Source organism: Melopsittacus undulatus, chromosome 26 (genome assembly GCF_012275295.1).
Source record: "Melopsittacus undulatus isolate bMelUnd1 chromosome 26, bMelUnd1.mat.Z, whole genome shotgun sequence".
In the NCBI taxonomy this organism is placed as follows: domain Eukaryota; kingdom Metazoa; phylum Chordata; class Aves; order Psittaciformes; family Psittaculidae; genus Melopsittacus; species Melopsittacus undulatus.
Genome location: NC_047552.1, coordinates 545,161 through 565,626, shown reverse-complemented (window position 1 = coordinate 565,626; position 20,466 = coordinate 545,161). Strand labels below are relative to the sequence as shown.

The 20,466-nt window shown below is 54.5% G+C and overlaps 2 protein-coding genes across 2 annotated transcripts; one reads left to right on the top strand and one right to left on the bottom strand.

Moving 5' to 3' along the window:
• Positions 1–610: 610 nt before the first annotated feature.
• Positions 611–4,124, top strand: LOC117437706 (ETS domain-containing transcription factor ERF-like). Its single transcript, XM_034072277.1, has 4 exons — positions 611–674; positions 2,267–2,501; positions 3,339–3,528; positions 3,996–4,124. Exons 1-4 carry the CDS (start codon positions 611–613, stop codon positions 4,122–4,124), a joined length of 618 nt encoding a protein of 205 aa, XP_033928168.1.
• A 4,391-nt stretch (positions 4,125–8,515) lies between these two features.
• CD22 (CD22 molecule) lies at positions 8,516–19,375 on the bottom strand. Its single transcript, XM_034072321.1, has 9 exons — positions 19,266–19,375; positions 16,806–16,952; positions 15,826–15,978; positions 14,578–14,712; positions 13,175–13,339; positions 11,281–11,371; positions 10,439–10,611; positions 9,795–9,923; positions 8,516–8,639 (listed from the first exon to the last, which is right to left on the bottom strand). The coding sequence occupies exons 1-9, from the start codon at positions 19,336–19,338 to the stop codon at positions 8,533–8,535; spliced, it is 1,173 nt and encodes a 390-aa protein (XP_033928212.1). The 5' UTR covers positions 19,339–19,375; the 3' UTR covers positions 8,516–8,532.
• Between the last annotated feature and the right edge of the window lie 1,091 nt (positions 19,376–20,466).

The following is a 20,466-nucleotide window of genomic DNA, read 5'->3' as shown; positions in this document are numbered from 1 at the left end:
TCTATAGGGTCTCTATAGGTGTCTATACGTTCTCGGTCGGTGTCTGTGCTGTTCCGGGGGCGCCCTCGGGGCGGCGGCTCCGCAATTCCCATTGCTGCTCGTTAACAACAGTGATCCCGGCCTGGAACTGACGGGAATGGGGATGGGAATGGGGGGGGGGAGGGGAGGGGAGGGGGGGGGGGGGGGGGGAGGGGGAGGGGGGGGGGGGGGGGGGGGGGGGGGGGATGCTCCTCGTGCTTTACACACCCCCAAAATCGCATTGAAATGGCCCAAATCGCACCCAAAGCAGCTCAAATTCACCCCAAATTGCACCAAATTCACCCGAATTTGCCCCAAATTCACCCCCAAATGGCCCCAAATCACACAAAAATGAACCCAAATTGCACCAAAATCGCCCCAAATCATACAAAAATGGCCCCAAAATCGCCCCCAAATCACACAAAAAAGATCCCAAATTCACCCCAAATTGCATGAAAATCGCCCCAAAATACCCCAAAATCATCCAAATTACCCCAAAATCACCCAAATTTACCCAAAATCACCCAAATTACCCCCAATTTACCCCAAAATCACCCAAACTTACCCCAAATCTCCCCCCCAGCTGTGACCCATGGACTGCAGCTGTGCCTCCGACCTGCTCCTCACTGCCCCCCTGCCGGCGCTCTGGACCCCAGGTACCCCCTCCTGTAACCCTGCATCCCTGTATCCCTGTATCCATGGATCCTGTATCCCTGTATCCTGTATCCTTGTATCCTGTATCCTGTATCCTGTATCCTTGTATCCTTGTATCCCTGTATCCTGCATCCCTGTATCCATGGATCCTGTATCCTGTATCCTTGTGCATGGATCCCTGTATCCTGTATCCCTGTATCCTGTATCCCTGTATCCTTGTGCATGGATCCCTGTATCCTGTATCCCTGTATCCCTGTATCCTGTATCCTTGTATCCCTGTATCCTGCATCCCTGTATCCCTGTATCCTGTATCCCTGTATCCTGCATCCCTGTATCCTGTATCCCTGTATCCTGTATCCTGTATCCCTGTATCCTGCATCCCTGTATCCTGTATCCCTGTATCCTGTATCCTGTATCCTGTATCCCTGTATCCCTGTTTCCTGTATCCCTGTTTCCTGTATCCCTGTATCCTGCATCCCTGTATCCTGTATCCCTGTATCCTGTATCCTGTATCCCTGTATCCTGTATCCCTGTATCCCTGTATCCTGTATCCTTGTATCCTGCATCCCTGTATCCCTGTATCCCTGTATCCTGTATCCTGCATCCCTGTACACCTGTATCCCTGTATCCTGTATCCCCATATCCTGTATCCCTGTATCCCTGTATCCTGCATCCCTGTGCATGGTTTAAACCAAGTCCACACAACTCCTTCACTGCCATTACCACTACAATGATGCTAACACCAAGAACAAGTGACAAGAACCAGCCCCACACCAGCACCGCCCCATAACTCACCCCATAACTCACCCCATAACTCACCCCATAACCCACCCCATAGAGCACTGCCCCATTGAGCACCTCCCCATCCCCTTCCCAGCCTCTCCTGGCTCCATCCCTATGGATACCGCTGGGATCCGGTCCCTGCAGGGATGGGATCCCAGGCCTGGAGCCGGGAGCACAACTGCTGGTGCTGTCAGCGCTGGGCTCAGGGCAAAGGGGAAGCACAGGGAGCAAAGGGGAACAGGAGGGATGCTGTGAACACAGGGCACCTATACAGACATATACATCCCTATACATCCTTATACATCCATATACATCCATATACAGCCATATACATCCATATACATCCCTACATCCCTAGCCATGCCTATACACCCCTATCCATCCCTATACATCCCTAGCCATCCATATCCATCCCTATACACCCCATCTATCCCTGTCCATCCCTATCCATCCCTATACATCCTTATACACCCCATCTATCCCTATCCATCCCTATCCATCCCTATACATCCCTATATCCCTATACACCTCTATCCATCGCTATCCATCCCTATCCATCCCTATCCAACCCTATACATCCCTATACATCCCTACATCCCTAGCCATCCCTATACATCTCTATCCAACCCTATACATCCCTATCCATCCCTATATCCCTATACATCCTTATCCATCCATATCCATCCCTATACATCCCTATATCCCTATCCAACCCTATCCATTCCTATCCATCCCTATCCATTCCAATAGACCCCAGTACACCCCAATACATCCCAATACACCCCAATAAACCCCATCCATCCCTATATAGGGTTTGCATTCCCGGACTGGGCCTATAAAGCCGAGTCCAGCCCCGGCTCGCGGCAGATCCAGCTCTGGCACTTCATCCTGGAGCTGCTGCGGCAGGAGCGGTACCGGGAGCTCATCGCCTGGCAAGGGGACTATGGGGAGTTCGTCATCAAGGACCCCGATGAGGTCGCCAGGCTCTGGGGGGTCAGGAAGTGCAAACCCCACATGAACTATGACAAGCTCAGCCGGGCGCTCAGGTGATGGGAATGGGGGGAATCAATGGGGATCAATGGGTTCAATGGGGATCAATGGGGATCAATGGGGGGCAATGGGATCAATGGGGATCAATGGGTGTCAATGGGATCAATGGGATCAATGGGTATCAATGGGTATCAATGGGTATCAATGGGTTTCAATGGGTATCAATGGGTTTCAATGGGTATCAATGGGTTTCAATGGGATTCAATGGGGTTCAATGGGTATCAATAGGGATCAATGGGTGTCAATGGGTATCAATGGTAACAATGGTATCAATGGGTATCAATGGGTATCAATGGGGATCAATGGGATCAATGGGGATCAATGGGTATCAATGGATATCAATGGGTATCAATGGGATCAATGGCGATCAATGGGTATCAATGGGTATCAATGGGGATCAATTGGATCAATGGGTATCAATGGGTATCAATGGATATCAATGGGTATCAATGGGATCAATGGGGATCAATGGGTATCAATGGGTATCAGTGGGTATCAATGGGATCAATGGGTATCAATGGGTATCAATGGGTATCAATGGGGATCAATGTGCATCAATGGGTATCAATGGGGTTTCAATGGGTATCAATGGGTATCAATGGGGATCAATGTGCATCAATGGGTATCAATGGGTTTCAATGGGTATCAATGGGTATCAATGGGGTTCAATGGGTATCAATGGGTATCAATGGGTATCAATGGGGTTCAATGGGTATCAATAGGTATCAATGGGGTTCAATGGATATCAATGGGTATCAATGGGTGTCAATAGGGATCAATAGGTATCAATAGGGATCAATAGGTATCAATAGGGATCAATGGGTGCCCCACAGGTACTACTACAACAAGCGCATCCTCCACAAGACTAAGGGCAAACGTTTCACCTACAAGTTCAACTTCAGCAAAGTGGTTCTGGTCAATTACCCCCTCCTGGAGCTGGGGGGGGGCCCCCCCCTGCTGCTCAGCACTGCCCCCTTCCCTGGGGGGGGGCCGGGACCCGACTGTGCCCCATTGACGGCTGAGGTAATGGGGGAATGGGGAGGAATGGGGGTAATGGGGATAATGGGGAGCAATGGGGTAATGGGGGAATGGGGACAATGGGGAGCAATGGGGAGTAATGGGGGTAATGGGGGTAATGGGGGTAATGGGGGTAATGGGGGTAATGGGGGTGATGGGGATAATGGGGGTAATGGGGGAGATGGGGATCAATGGGTATCAATGTGGATCAATGGGGATCAATAGGGATCAATGGGTATCAATGGGTATCAATTGGGATCAATGGGGATCAATTGGAATCAATGGGGATCAATGGGTATCAATGGGGATCAATAGGGATCAATGGGGATCAATGGGTATCAATGGGTATCAATTGAGATCAATGGGTATCAATGGGTATCAATTGGGATCAATGTGTATCAATAGGATCAATAGGTATCAATAGGTATCAATAGGTATCAATGAGTTAATGTATCCCCATTGCCCCATTGCAGGCCCTTCAGTCCCTGCTGTGCCCCCCCCGCCCCTCAGACCTCCCGCCCGCTGGGGGGCGCTCTGCTCTGTTCGAGCGGGACAAGCTGCGGCTGGAGGCGGCGCTGGGGCCTGGTAGGGGGCGGGGCTAAGGGGGGGCGGGGCTAAGGGGGGGGGGGATCCGGGGTGGGATTGGGGCTTTTTGGGCTGGTTTGGGCTATTTTGGGGTGTTTTGGGCCTATTTTGGGGTGGTTTGATCTTTTTTGGGGTGGTTTGGGCTTTTTTTTGGGTGTTTTGATCTCTTTTTGGGTGTTTTGGGCTGGTTTGGGATGATTTTGGGGTATTCTGGGCTATTTTGGGCTATTTTGGGGCTCTTTGGGGGATTTCAGGCTATTTTGGTCTATTTCAGACTATTTGGGGGCTATTTTGGCTATTTCTATTCATTTCAATCTACTTTGGGACTATTTTGGGCTATTTCGGGTATTTCAGTCAGTTTGGGGGCTATTTCTTTCTACTTCAGTCTATTTTGGGCTATTTCTGCCTATCTCAGTCTATTTTGGGGCTATTTTGGGCTATTTTCCTCTATTTTGGGCTATTTTCCTCTATTTTGGGCTATTTTAACATATTTTGGGCTGTTTTGGGGCTATTTTCTGCTGTTTTGGGGCAGTTTTGTGCTATTTCAGGCCTGTTCTGTGGCTGTTCCCCCAACCTCCCTCTCCCCCCCCCAGCCCTTCCCAAGGCTCCTGCGCTGTTGGGAGGGGGCTTCCCCCGCCCCCCCCCTGCCCGAGTACCCCTGGGGCTGGGCTGGACCATTCGTGCCGGGGGCTCTGGGGGTGCCCAAGCTGCCCCCCCCCCTCTACACCCCCCCCCCTCCCCCTCCCCCCCCCCCATTTCTACCCCCCTTTGGTCCCTCCCCGCCCCCCCCCGGACTCATCGGACTCGGAGCTCGAGGTCACGGACGGGGGGGGGGGGGACGAGGCCACCCCCACCCCCCCCCCCCCCCCCCCCCCCCCGCACCCTGAATGGTGCGGTCCCAATGGGGGGGGGGGGTGTCCATCCCATAACCCCTCCCCCTTTCCCCCCCCTCCCCCCCCCATTTTACCCCCCCCAAGTGCAATATGGTTGGTGCCACCCCCCCCCTTTGTGTGTTGGTGTGATCCTGCCCCTCCCCCACTGTAAATACCCCTCCCCCACCCCCTGTTGTGTGTCCCCCCCTCCCCCCCCCCCAACATGGGCCGCCCCCCCCCTCCCCCCCCCGGCGGCTGCTGAAGCAATAAAGTGACCTCGTGTGACCCCGTGTGGGGGGGGTGGAATGGTCCAAGTGGGGGGGGGGATGGGGGGACCCCAATATGGGGGGGACATAAATAGGAGGACCCCAATATATGGGTGGGATGGAATGGTCCAAGTATGGGGGGGGGGGTATTGGGACACCATTATATAGGAGGGGACCCCAATATATGGGGGGGGTCACATAAATGGGGGCTCTATGGGTCAAAAGCATCGTTTTTTATTGGGGTTTTTCCCAATTCTTTGGGTTTTTCACCCAAACATCAGTGGGTGATGTCATCAGTGGGTGATGTCATCCGTACTATGACGTCACGCTCAGAGCCCCCCCACCACCAATCAGAACGCATCAGCTCCCACCACGGCTCTCTATTGGCTCCCACCCCTCCTTTAAGCCCCGCCCCTCAGACCTCCCCCCCCGGCGCGTGCCGGAGGGGGCGTGGCCTCGGCGGTGACGCAGCAGCCCCGCGCATGCGCTGAGAGATCCCCCCCCCATTCTGGAAGGGGGGGAAGACCCATAGGGACCAACAGAGACCCCATAGAGGCCCCATAGACTGCTACAGACCCTATAGATACCCATAGACCCCTATAGATCCCCATAGACCCCTACAGACCCCTATAGACACCCATAGACCCCTATAGATCCCCATAGACTCTCTATAGACCCCTTTAGACATTCATAGAACCTCTATAGATCCATTTAGAAATCCATAGACCCTCTATAGACACCCATAGATCCCCATAGACCCATATACACCCTCTATAGACCCCTTTAGACACCCATAGATCCCCTATAGAGCAATACAGACCCCCTATAGACCCCCAGAGACCCTCTAGAGACCCCTTTGGACACCCACAGAACCCTATAGACCCCTATAGACACCCACAGGCCCTCTATATACCGTCTATATACCCTCTATAGACCCCCATAGATCCCTATAGACTCCCATAGATCCCCATAGACCCCAATAGATCCCCTATAGACCCCTATAGACACCCACAGATCCCCATAGACCCTCTATAGACCCCTTTAGACCCCCACAGACCCCTATAGACCCCAATAGACCCTCTATATACCCTCTATAGACTCCTATAGACCCTCTATAGACCCCTATAGATCCCCATAGACCCCTCCGCACCCCCTCTGCTTCCGGCTTCCGGTGCAGCCTCGTTTCTGTTCCGCCCGTGGCCAATCAGAGGCGCCGGCGTAGGCTGGGCATGCGCACTGGGGAGAGCCGCATAGCAGAGGGCACATGCGCAGTGGCGATGCCGCAGGGGGCGGGGCCTCGCTGGAGGGGGTGGTGCCCGTCGGCCAATGGCGTGCGGGGGGCGGGGCCTCGCTGCAGGGGGTGGTGCCCGTCAGCCAATGGCGTGCGGGGGGCGGGGCCTCGCTGGAGGGGGTGGTGCTGATTGGCCAATGGCGTGCGGGGGGCGGGGCCTCGCTGGAGGGGGTGGTGCCCGTCGGCCAATGGCGTGCGGGGGGCGGGGCCTCGCTGGAGGGGGTGGTGCCCGTCGGCCAATGGCGTGCGGGGGGCGGGGCCAGGGGAGAGGCTGCGGCGCCCCCTGGCGGCGCGGAGGGAGCGCTCCTAACCCAAGCGGAGGCTCCAGTGCATCCCAGTATATCCCAGTATATACCAGTATATCCCATTATATCCTATTGTATCCCATTATATCCTATTGTATCCCATTATATCCTATTGTATCCCATTATATCCCAGTATATCCTTCTGCATCCCATTATATCCCAGTATATACCATTGCATTCCATTAAGCAGTGTATCCCAGTATATGCTGTTATATCCCAGTATATCCCATTGCATCCCATTATATCCCATTACATCCTATTGTACCCCTTTATATCCCAGTTTATCCCAGTATATCCTGTTATACCTCATTATATCCTATTGTATCCTTTTGTATCCCAGAATATCCCATTATAGCCCATTATATCCCAGTATAACCCATGATACACCATTATATCCCAGCATATCCCATTATATCCTATTATATCCCCTTCTTATATCACACTATATCTCATTATATCCCATTATATCACAGCACACCCCATGATATCCCAGTATGTGCCGCTATATACCAGCATATCCCATCACCCCCATTGCCCCCATTACCCCATTACCCCCATTACCCCCATTCCCCCCATTCCCCCATTACCCCATTACCCCCATTACCCCCATTACCCCCATTACCCCCATTACCCCATTACCCCATTACCCCATTACCCCCATTACCCCCATTCCCCCCATTCCCCCATTACCCCATTACCCCCATTACCCCCATTACCCCCATTACCCCCATTACCCCATTCCCCCCATTACCCCCATTACCCCATTACCCCATTACCCCCATTACCCCCATTACCCCATTACCCCATTACCCCATTACCCCCATTGCCCCCCGGGTACGAACTGGGGTTTATTGCGTATCAAAGGTGTTTAAAAGGCGACCTATTTACAGACACACCCGCGGGGGGGGGGGAGGGGCCTCATGGCCACGCCCCCTCATACATTATTCATGACCCCCCCATCCCTTTGTGCCGGGGGGGGGGCAACGGACCCACCCCCCCCCCCCCCTCCACCCCCCCCATGCCCCTCCCCCTTCATGGCTTTGATCGGGGGGGGGGAGGGCACCTGAGCCCCCCCCATCCCCCCCCCCCCCCATAACCCCGCCCCCTCCCCTTTGGCCCCGCCCCCTCCCCTTTGGCCCCGCCCCCTCCCATTGGCCCCAATGAATAGAGATCTCTCCCTGCCCATAGGCCCCGCCCCTTTACCCCCCAACCAATAGGGTTTGCCCGTTGCCCTTAGGCCACACCCCCTTCATAAGCCCCGCCCACAACCCATAGACCCCTCCCCCATTTATGGGTGCATCCGGATGGCCCCTCCCCCCCATTTTGGGGTCTTCGGGGGAGGGGCTTAAAGGGGGAGGGGCTTAAAGGGGAGGGGCTTAAAGGGGAGGGGCTTGGGGAGCTATGGGGGGCGGAGCTTATCCCTATCCCCACAGCAGCCCCATGGCCCCTTCCCTTGTGTCTATAACCCCCCATAGACCCCCCCCATAACCCCCTATAGACTCCCCTATAGCCCCCCCAATAGACCCTCACAGACACCCATAGACCCCCTATAGATCCCCATAGACCCCCATAGACACCCATAGCCCCCACATTGACCTCCATAACCCCCATATAAACCCATAACCCCCCCATAATCACCCCATAGGCCCCCCCCATTGCCCCCTATAGGCCCCATAGGCCCCATAGCATCCCTATATGAAGAACTCCTCCTTGCGCTTGCCGCTCTCGGCCCCCAGGAAGGCCTCTCTGGCCTCCCCGTGCTCCTCCAATCCGCTGGCTTCGTGCGTCAGGTACGAGCCTGGCTCGGCCAATCAGAGGAGGGCGTCAGCGGCGAGACACGCCCCCTCCCTCCCCAATGCATCCGAGGCTCCGCCCCCTCCCATTGCCATTATTACTTCCATTACCCCCATTACCCCTATTGCCCCCATTACCATTACCCCCATTTCCTCCCATTGCCCCCATTACCCCATTACCTTCATTGTCCCCTATTACCCCCATTGCCCACATTGTCCCTTTACCCCATTACCCCCCATTACCCCATTGCCCCCATTCCCCCCCATTACCCCCATTACCCCACTGCCCCCATTACCCCCATTACCCCAATTCCCCCCATTACCCCATTGCCCCCATTATCCCCATTACCCCATTACCCCCATTACCCCATTGCCCCCATTACCCCCCATTACCACCATTACCCCATTGCCCCCCATTCCCCCCTTACCCCATTACACTCATTACCCCATTACCCCATTTCCCCCATTACCCCAATTCCCCCCATTCCCCCATTGCCCCCATTATCTCCATTGCCCCCCATTCCCCCCATTGCCCCCATTGCCCCCATTCCCCCATTCCCCCCTTACCCCATTACCCCATTGCCCCCATTACCCCATTACCCCCATTACCCCATTACAAACATTACCCCCACTACCCCATTACCCCCATTACCCCATTACCCCATTACCCCCATTACCCCATTACCCCATTACCTCCATTACCCCATTCCCCCATTACCCCATTACCCCCATTACCCCATTCCCCCCATTACCCCCATTACCCCATTACCCCCCTTACCCCATTACCCCTATTACCCCATTCCCCCCTTTCCCCCCATTACCCCATTACCCCCATTGCCCCCATTACCCCATTACCCCCATTTCCCCCATTACCCCAATTCCCCCCATTCTCCCATTGCCCCCATTATCTCCATTGCCCCCCATTACCCCCATTACCCCATTGCCCCCATTACCCCATTGCCCCATTACCCCCATTCCCACCATTTCCCCCATTACCCCAATTCCCCCCATTCCCCCATTGCCCCCATTATCTCCATTGCCCCCCATTGCCCCCCATTACCCCATTACCCCCATCACCCCATTACCCCCATTCCCCCACTGCCCCCATTACCCCCCATTACCCCATTACCCCCATTACCCCCCATTACCCCATTACCCACCTTTCTGCCGCACGGAGCCCCATAGCAGCGCCCCCAGCAGGCAGAGCAGTAGGAACACCAGCAGGGCCAGCACCCCCCCAACGATGGCGAATGGGACAGCCCTTGGTGCCGCCACCACCGCACCTGGGTCTGCGGCACAATGGGGCAGCCGTGGGGCAGGGTGTGGGGCTGGGTGTGGGGGCTCTGTGTGTCTCTATGGTGTCTCTATGGTACATCTCTATGGTACATCTCTATGGTACATCTCTATGGTACATCTCTATGGTATCTCTATGGTATCTCTATGGTATCTCTATGGTATCTCTATGGTATCTCTCTGGTATCTCTATGGTATCTCTATGGTATCTCTATGGTATCTCTCTGGTATCTCTCTGGTACATCTCTATGGTATCTCTATGCTATCTCTATGGTACATCTCTATGGTATCTCTATGGTACATCTCTATGGTATCTCTCTGGTATGTCTATGGTATCTCTATGGTACATCTCTATGGTATCTCTATGGTACATCTCTATGGTACATCTCTATGGTATCTCTATGGTATCTCTCTGGTATCTCTATGGTACATCTCTATGGCATCTCTATGGTACATCTCTATAGTACATCTCTATGGTACATCTCCATGCTGTCTCTCTGTCAGCACTCACCATACACCACCAGCACGTAGTGGTCGGCGGCGCGGCCGTGCCGGTTGCCCACGTGGCAGCTGTAGGTGCCGTTGTCCTGTGGCGCCAGCGCCGGCAGGGTCAGGACCTCCCCCTCGGCGCGCGCCCGCGGGGGCAGAGAGTCGTTCCCGCGGCTCCAGGCGATCTCCGTGGGGCTGGGGGAGGGGAACCATGGTGACCCCATTGTGACCCCATAGAGACCCCATAGAGACCCCAGAGTGACCCCATTGTGACCCCATTGTGACCCCATAGAGACCCCATTGTGACCCCATTGTTACCCCATGGTGACCCCATAGAGACCCCCAGAGTAACCCCCATAGAGACCCCCAGAGTTACCCCATACTAACCCCAGGGTGACCCCATTGTGACCCCATAGAGACCTCCAGAGTGACCCCATAGAGACCCCCAGAGTGACCCCACGGTGACCCCATAGAGACCCCCAGAGTGATCCCATGATGACCCCATTGTGACCCCATAGAGACCCCTAGAGTGACCCCCAGAGTGATCCCATGATGACCCCATTGTGACCCCATAGAGACCCCCAGAGTGACCCCATTGTGACCCCATGATGACCCCCAGAGTGACCCCATAGTTATCCCATAGTAACACCATTGTAGCCCCATTGTAACTCCATAGTAACCCCATAGTAACCCCATTGTAACCCCATTGTAACTCCATAGTAACCCCATTGTAACTCCATAGTAACCCCATAGTAACCCCATAGTAACCCCATTGTAACTCCATAGTAACCCCATAGTAACCCCATTATCACCCCATGGATACCCCATAGCCACCCCATTGTCACCCCATAGGGTGACACTCACCGGGGGTTGCCATTGACAGCACAGGTCAGCACCAAGGTGTCACCTTCCCTTAGGACACTCTGGGATGGGTGGATGCGGGCAGTGGGAGCGTCTATGGGGACATGGGATATGGGATACAGGGATATGGGATAGAGGGATATGGATTATGGTATATGGGGTATGGGATATAGGGCTATGGGATATGGGCTATGGAGTATGGAATATATTGTATTGGGTATGGGGTATAGGGGATGGGATATAAGGATATAAGAGTATGGGTATGGGATATGGGGTATGGCATATATGGGATATAGGGTATGGGATATGGGATATGAGGAGGTGGCACCAAGCTCATAGGACATAGGGCAGGCCTCAGGGCTGGGTGGCATTGCCACAGGTAGGTGACATATAAATAAATGGGGGGAGACAGCATCATATCCCATACCCCATATCCCATACCCCATACCCCATATCCCATACCCCATACCCCATATCCCATACCCCATATCCCATACCCCATATCCCATACCTCATACATTCCATACCCCATACCCCCCATACCCCATACACCCCATATACCCCATATACCCCATACACCCCATATACCCCATACCCCATATACCCCATACACCCCATACACCCCATATACCCCATACACCCCATACCCCATATACCCCATACCCCACACACCCCATACACCCCATACACACCCCATACCCCATACACCCCATACACCCCATATACCCCATACACCCCATACACCCCATATACCCCATACACCCCATACACCCCATATACCCCATACACCCCATACCCCATATACCCCATACCCCACACACCCCATACACCCCATACACACCCCATACCCCATACACCCCATACACCCCATATACCCCATATACCCCATACACCCCATACCCCATACCCCATATACCCCATCCCTCACACTGCACATCCAGCATGTACTGTGTCAGGCGCCGCTGTCCCCGCGCCAGGGCCGGGTGTGAGGCCTCGCAGGTGACGATGGCTCCATGATCCCATACCCCATACACCCCATACACCCCATACACCCCATACCCCATACACCCCATATACCCCATATACCCCATATACCCCATACACCCCACACCCCATACATCCCATACCCCATACCCCATACACCCCATACACCCCATACCCCATATACCCCATACCCCATACACCCCATACACCCCATACCCCATACACCCCATATACCCCATATACCCCATATACCCCATACACCCCACACCCCATACACCCCATACCCCATACCCCATACACCCCATACACCCCATACCCCATATACCCCATACCCCATACACCCCATACACCCCATACCCCATCCCTCACACTGCACATCCAGCATGTACTGTGTCAGGCGCCGCTGTCCCCGCGCCAGGGCCGGGTGTGAGGCCTCGCAGGTGACGATGGCTCCATGATCCCATACCCCATATACCCCATATCCCATACCCCATACACCCCATACACCCCATACACCCCATATACCCCATATACCCCATACACCCCATACACCCTATATACCCCATACACTCCATATACCCCATACACCCCATATACCCCATACACCCCATACCCCATACACCCCATATACCCCATACACCCCATACCCCATATACCCCATCCCTCACACTGCACATCCAGCATGTACTGTGTCAGGCGCCGCTGTCCCCGCGCCAGGGCCGGGTGTGAGGCCTCGCAGGTGACGATGGCTCCATGATCCCATACCCCATACACCCCACACCCCATACACCCCATACCCCATATACCCCATATACCCCATACACCCCATACACCCCATACCCCATACACCCCATACACCCCATACACCCCATATACCCCATACACCCCATACACCCCATACCCCATCCCTCACACTGCACATCCAGCATGTACTGTGTCAGGCGCCGCTGTCCCCGCGCCAGGGCCGGGTGTGAGGCCTCGCAGGTGACGATGGCTCCATGATCCCGACGCTCCACCCGCAGCCGGAGCAGGTTCCGCTGCCTGAACACCTTCCCCTGCAGCTCGCGGCTGCTGGAGCCTGAGCCGGAGACAGGCAGGGTCATACATCATGTGTCAGGTATCACATATACCCCATACCCTATATCCTATATCCTATATCCCATATCCCATATCCCATATCCTATATCCTATATCCCATATCCCATATCCCATATCCTATATCCTATATCCCATATCCCATATCCTATATCCTATATCCCATATCCCATATCCTATATCCTATATCCTGTATCCTATATCACATATATCCCATACCCTATATCCCATATCCTGTACCCTGTATCCCTTATCCTATATCCCATATCCTGTATCCTGTATCCTATATCCTGTATCCTATATCCCATATGCCATATATCCCATACCCCGTATTCAATATCCTATATCCCATATACCATATATCCCATATCCCATACCCTGTATTCAATATCCTATATCCTGTATCCTATATCCCATGTCCTGTATCCTGTATCCTATATCCCATATGCCATATATCCCATATCCCATACCCCGTATTCAATATCCTACATCCTGTATCCTATATCCCATATCCCATATGCTGTATTCAATATCCTATATCCCATACCCCATATCCCATATTCAATATCCTATATCCTTTATCCCATATCCTGTATTCAATATCCCATATCCTATATCACATACCCCATATATCCCATACCCCATATCCCATATTCAATATCCTATATCCTTTATCCCATATCCTATATCCCATACCCCATATCCTGTATTCAATATCCCATATCCTATATCCCACATCCTATATCACATACCCCATATATCCCATACCCCATATCCCGTATTCAATATCCTATATCCTTTATCCCATATCCTATATCCCATATCCTGTATTCAATATCCCATAACCTATATCCCATATCCTATATCACATACCCCATACACCCCATACACCCCATACACCCCATACACCCTATACACCCTATACACCCCATACACCCCATACACCCCATACACCCCATGTACCCCATACACCCCATACACCCCATACACCCCATATACCCCATATACCCCATATACCCCATACACCCCATACACCCTATACACCCCATACACCCCATACACCCCAATGCTCACCGGGCAGCTCTCTCCGGTCCCGGTACCACCGCAGGGTCGCCGGGGGTCTCGCTCTGGGTACCAGGCAGCTCAGCTCCAGCTCCCATACACCCTATACACCCTATACACCCTATACATCCTATACATCCTATACACCCCAATGCTCACCCGGTAGCTCTCTCCGGTCCCGGTACCACCGCAGGGTCGCTGGGGGTCTCGCTCTGGGCACCAGGCAGCTCAGCTCCAGCTCTGCCCCCTCCACTGCTGCAGTACCGGCTTCCACCACCGGGTCCTCGGGGGGCACTGTGGGGCAGGGGTCACATTGGGGGCCATTGGATCCCATTGGGTGCCATTGGGTCCCATTGGGTGCCATTGGGTGCCATTGGGTACCATTGGGTGCCATTGGGTCCCATTGGGTGCCATTGGGTGCCATTGGGTGCCATTGGGTACCATTGGGTCCCATTGGGTGCCATTGGGTCCCATTGGATCCCAGTGAGGCCCATTGAGTCCCCATTGAGTCCCATTGACTGTCATGTCTCCATTGAGTCCCATTGAGTTCCACTGAGTCCGGTTGACTCCCATTGAGTCCCATTGACTCCCATTGAGTCCCATTGAGTCCCATTGAGTCCCATTGACTCCCATTGAGTTCCTTTGACTCCCATTGAGTCCCATTGAGTCCATTGAGTCTGATTGACTCCCATTGAGTCCGATTGACTCCCATTGAGTCCCATTGAGTCCCACTGAGTCCCATTGAGTCCATTGACTCCCATTGAGTCCGATTGACTCCCATTGAGTCCCATTGAATCCACTGAGTCCCATTGAGTCCCATTGAGTCCATTGACTCCCATTGAGTCCGATTGACTCCCATTGAGTCCCATTGAATCCACTGAGTCCCATTGAGTCCATTGAGTCTCACTGACTCCCATTGACTCCTACTGAGTCCCATTGACTCCCATTGACTCCCACTGACTCCCATTGACTCCCATTACCCCCATTACCCCCCAGCTCACCCAGCACAGTGAGTGTAGCTATCTGATGGTGCGTGCTCTCGGTGAGTCCATTGACTCCCATTGCCTCCCATTGCCCCCCATTGACTCCCATTGACTCCCATTGCCCCCCATTGCCCCCCATTGACTCCCATTGACCCCCATTGAGTCCCATTGACTCCCATTGCCCCACAGCTCACCCAGCACAGTGAGTGTAGCTATCTGATGGTGCGTGCTCTCGGTGAGTCCATTGCCTCCCATTGCCCCCCATTGACTCCCATTGACTCCCATTGCCCATGTCTCACCCAGCACGGTGAGTGTAGCTATCTGATGGTGCGTGCTCTCGGTGAGTCCATTGACTCCCATTGCCCCCCATTAAGTCCCATTGAGTCCATTGCCCCCCACTGACTCCCATTGCCCCATGGCTCACCCAGTACAGTGAGTGTAGCTATCTGATGGTGCGTGCTCTCGGTGTACAGCTGACAGTAGTAACCCCCCTCATCCTCCAGCCTGGCCCGCGACAGTCGCAGCCGCAGCCGTCGCCGACTGAACTCCACCAGCTGGAACCGCTCGTCCTTCAGTGCTGGGGGTACAGGAGGGGGTCAGCCCATGGGGGTCTGTGGGCAGCCTATGGGGGTCTATGGGCAGCCTATGGGGGTCTGTGGGCAGCCTATGGGGGTGTATGGGCAGCCTATGGGGATGTATGGGCAGCCTATGGGGGTGTATGGGCAGCCTATGGGGGTCTATGGGCAGCCTATGGGGGTCTGTGGGCAGCCTATGGGGGTCTGTGGGCATCCTATGGGGGTCTATGGGCAGCCTATGGGGGTCTATGGGCAGCCTATGGGGGTCTGTGGGCATCCTATGGGGGTGTATGGGCAATCTATGGGGGTCTATGGGCAATATATGGGGGTCTGTGGGCAGCCTATGGGGGTCTATGGGCATTCCCCCCATTTCCATTGACCCCCATTGACCCCCATTGATCCCTATTGATGCCATTGACCCCCATTGATCCCCATTGATCCCCATTGATCCCATTGCCCCCATTGATCCCATTGATCCCATTGACCCCCATTGACTGCCATTGATCCCCATTGCCCCCATTGATCCCATTGATCCCATTGCCCCCATTGGCACTGACCACGTGTCCCATTGAAGAACAGTGTCTGCCGCGCCGGGTTCTGCATTGACCCCCATTGATCCCATTGACCCCCATTGATCCCATTGATCCCCATTGCCCCCATTGCCCCCATTAGCACTCACCCCGTGTCCCATTGAAGAACAGTGTCTGGCGCGCCGGGTTCTGCATTGACCCCCATTGATCCCATTGCCCCCATTGATCCCCATTGCCCCCATTGACCCCCATTGCCCCCATTGATCCCATTGACCCCCATTGATCCCATTGGCTCTCACCCCGTGTCCCATTGAAGAACAGTGTCTGCCGTGCCGGGTTCTGCAGCACCACAATGGAACCATCATAGCGGTGCAGGTGACAGGTGATCTCTGCTGTGCCGCCCTCCAACACCGTCACGTTCTCCGCCTGTACCTCCTGGCACCGCCCTGCGCACACCCGCAGACAGGGGGTACATGGGGATGGATGGGGGTACATAGGGATAGATGGGGATACATAGGGATAGATGGGATACATAGGGATAGATGGGATACATAGGGATACATAGGGGTACATAGGTATACATAGGAATAGATGGGATACATAGGGATAGATGGGATACATGGGGATACATGGGGTACATGGGGGTACATGGGATAGATGGGATACATAGGGATACATAGGGATACATAGGTATACATAGGAATAGATGGGATACATAGGGATAGATGGGATACATGGGGATAGATGGGGATGGATGGGGTAGATGGGATACATAGGGATACATAGGGATACATGGGGATACATAGGGATAGATGGGATACATGGGGATGGATGGGGGTACATGGGGTACATGGGGATGGATGGGGTAGATGGGGATACATGGGGATACATAGAGATAGATGGGATAGATGGAGATGGATGGGGGTACATAGGGATACATGGGATACATGGGATACATAGGGATACATAGGGATACATGGGATACATAGGGATACATAGGGATACATGGGATACATAGGGATACATGGGATACATAGGGATAGATGGGATACATAGGGATACATGGGATACATAGGGATAGATGGGATACATAGGGATACATGGGATAGATGGAGATGGATGGGGGTACATAGGGATACATGGGATACATAGGGATACATAGGGATAGATGGGATAGATGGGATACATGGGGACACATAGGGATAGATGGGATACATAGGGATACATGGGGATACATAGGGGTAGATGGGATACATGGGGATACATGGGGATACATAGGGATACATGGGATACATAGGGATAGATGGGATACATGGGGATACATAGGGATAGATGGGGTAGATGGGATAGATGGGATACAGGGTATGGGGTATTGGATATATGGGGTATGGGGTGTATGGGGTACATGGGATATATGGGATAGATGGGGTAGATAGGGTAGATAGTATATATGGCATATATGGAATATATGGGATATATGCGATAAGGGTATGGGACATATGGGATATATGGGATATGGGGTATGAGATATATGGGATATGGGGTATGGGATAAATGAGATATATGAGATATGGGATACGGGGTATGAGATATATAGAACATGGAATATATGGGATATGGGGTATGGGATATATGGGATATGGAATATGGAATATATGGGGTTTGGGATGTGGGGTATGGGATATGGGGTATGTAGTATAGGAATGGGGCATGGGATATGGGATGTGGGATGTGGGGTATGGGATATGGAGTATGGAATATATGGGATATGGGGTACAGGACATGGGGTATGGGATATGGGATATTGAATATGGGGTATGGGATAAGGGGTATGGGATATGAGGCATGGGATATGGAATATATGGGGTATGGAATATGGGGTAGGGGTATGGAATATATAGAATATGGTGTAAGGGATATTGGGTATGGGGTATAGGGTATGGAATACATGGGATATGGGATATGGAACACGCCTCCATTGCCCCCCCCCCTCCGATGCTCCCACCGGGTCCCCCCCATTGCCCCCCCATTGTGACGCCACCGGATTGGGGGGGGAGGGGGGGAGTCAACCCCATTTCTGCTGTGTCAGCACAACCCCCCCCCCCCCTTCCCATCCCCCCCCAACCCCATCCCCCCCCCCCAAGGTCACCCCGAGGGTGACACGGGGACAAGGGCCACGTTGTTGTCAATGGGTGTCAATGGGGGGGGTGCGGGGGGGGGCACACAATGGGCCCATTCAATGACACCCGCGCCGGGTGACGCCTGGCACCTCAATGGGGGGGGTACAAAGGGTGTCCCCCCCCCCTCAATGGGTGACAATGGGGGGGGGGGGGATGCGGAAAAGGGGGGGGGGGACAATGGGGGTGAACCATATGGGGGTGGGAATGGGGGGGGTTATGGGTTATGTGATGGGGGGGGGTTTTGGGGTGATTTCTGGCGATTTTGGGGTCTTTTGGGGGGGGTTTTGGGGGGGGGATGGGTTTTGGGGGGGGTTATGGGTTATTTCAAGGGGGTTTTGGGGTGGTTTTGGGGTTATTGGATGGTGGGGGGGGGTTTGGGGGGGGTCCCTGCGATGTCGGGGGGGCAATTTGGGAGCGGGGGGGTGGATTTGGGGGGGGATCTGTCCGTTTTGGGCTGGTTTCGGGCCATTTTGGGCTGGTTTTGGGCCATTTTAAGGTGATTTTGGGCCATTTTCAGGTGATTTTGGGTCATTTTGGGGTGATTTTGGGGGTGTTTTGGGGCTGGGGGGGGGCCCTTACCCGGTCCGGATGCGGCCCAGAGCAGGAGGAGGCCCCGCAGCAGCAGCGGGGGGGGGCGCGGGGGGGGCTCCATGGCGCTGCCGCGGCGCTGCTGCCGCTTCCCCACCTGCCGGTTAATGTATGCTAATGAGATGCGCCGCGGCAGCCAATGGGCGGCGAGGGGCGGGGCTGGAGGGAGGGGGTTGGGGGGGGGGTGTTTACATGGTGGGGGGGATGGAGGGGATTCCCCCCCTATGCCCCCCCCCCCATTGGGAGTATGGGGTGCACCATAGGGATGAAGTGGGGGGCCCCATAGGGATGAAGTGGGGGGCCCATAGGGGGTGGGGGTACCCTAAATGGGAAGGGGGACCCTATGGTGGTAATGGGGTACCTTATGGTGGCAATGGGGCTCCCATAGTGGCAATGGGGCACCCTATGGTGGTAATGGGGGTACCCATGGTGGGATGGGGGTACCCTATGGTGGCAATGGGGCACCCTATGGTGGCAATGGGGCTCCCATAGTGGCAATGGGGCACCCTATGGTGCTAATGGGGTACCCTATGGTGGTAATGGGGTACCCAATGGTGTCAATGGGGGTACCCTATGGTGGCAATGGGGGTACCCCCATTGTGACCCCCCCATTGTCCCCCCATTGTTCCCTGTCCCAGTGCATGGGGGGTGGGATGGGGGCTGTTCCCATAGCAGCGGGGGGGGGGGATTGGTGCTGTTGTTTCCATGGCAGCAGGGGGGGATTGGTGCTGTTGTTGCCATGGCAGCGGGGGGGGATTGGTGCTGTTGTTGCCATGGCAGCGGGGGGGGGATTGGTGCTGTTGTTACCATGGCAGCGGGGGGGGGGGATTGGTGCTGTTGTTTCCATGGCAGCAGGGGGGGGGGATTGGTGCTGTTGTTTCCATGGCAGCGGGGGGGGGGGGGGGGGGGATTGGTGCTGTTGTTTCCATGGCAGCGGGGGGGGGGGGGGGGGGGGGATTGGTGCTGTTGTTTCCATGGCAGCGGGGGGGGGATTGGTGCTGTTGTTGCCCTGGCAGCGGGGGGGGGATTGGTGCTGTTGTTGCCATGGCAGCGGGGGGGGGATTAGTGCTGTTGTTGCCATGGCAGCGGGGGGGGGTTGGTGCTGTTGTTTCCATGGCAGCGGGGGGGGGATTGGTGCTGTTGTTGCCATGGCAGCGGGGGGGGGATTAGTGCTGTTGTTGCCATGGCAGCG

Excerpts from the sequence above, each read along its gene's own strand:
- CD22 (XM_034072321.1), bottom strand. The coding sequence starts at position 19,338 with ATGGAGCCCCCCCCGCGCCCCCCCCCGCTGCTGCTGCGGGGCCTCCTC. Across the intron at positions 14,713-15,825 it reads AGCTACACTCACTGTACTGG|TGCCCCCCGAGGACCCGGTG; the intron begins GTGAGCCATGGG and ends CCTGCCCCACAG. Across the intron at positions 13,340-14,577 it reads GGACCGGAGAGAGCTACCGG|GCTCCAGCAGCCGCGAGCTG; the intron begins GTGAGCATTGGG and ends TCTCCGGCTCAG.
- LOC117437706 (XM_034072277.1), top strand. The coding sequence starts at position 611 with ATGGACTGCAGCTGTGCCTCCGACCTGCTCCTCACTGCCCCCCTGCCG. Across the intron at positions 675-2,266 it reads GCCGGCGCTCTGGACCCCAG|GGTTTGCATTCCCGGACTGG; the intron begins GTACCCCCTCCT and ends ATCCCTATATAG. Across the intron at positions 2,502-3,338 it reads AAGCTCAGCCGGGCGCTCAG|GTACTACTACAACAAGCGCA; the intron begins GTGATGGGAATG and ends GGTGCCCCACAG.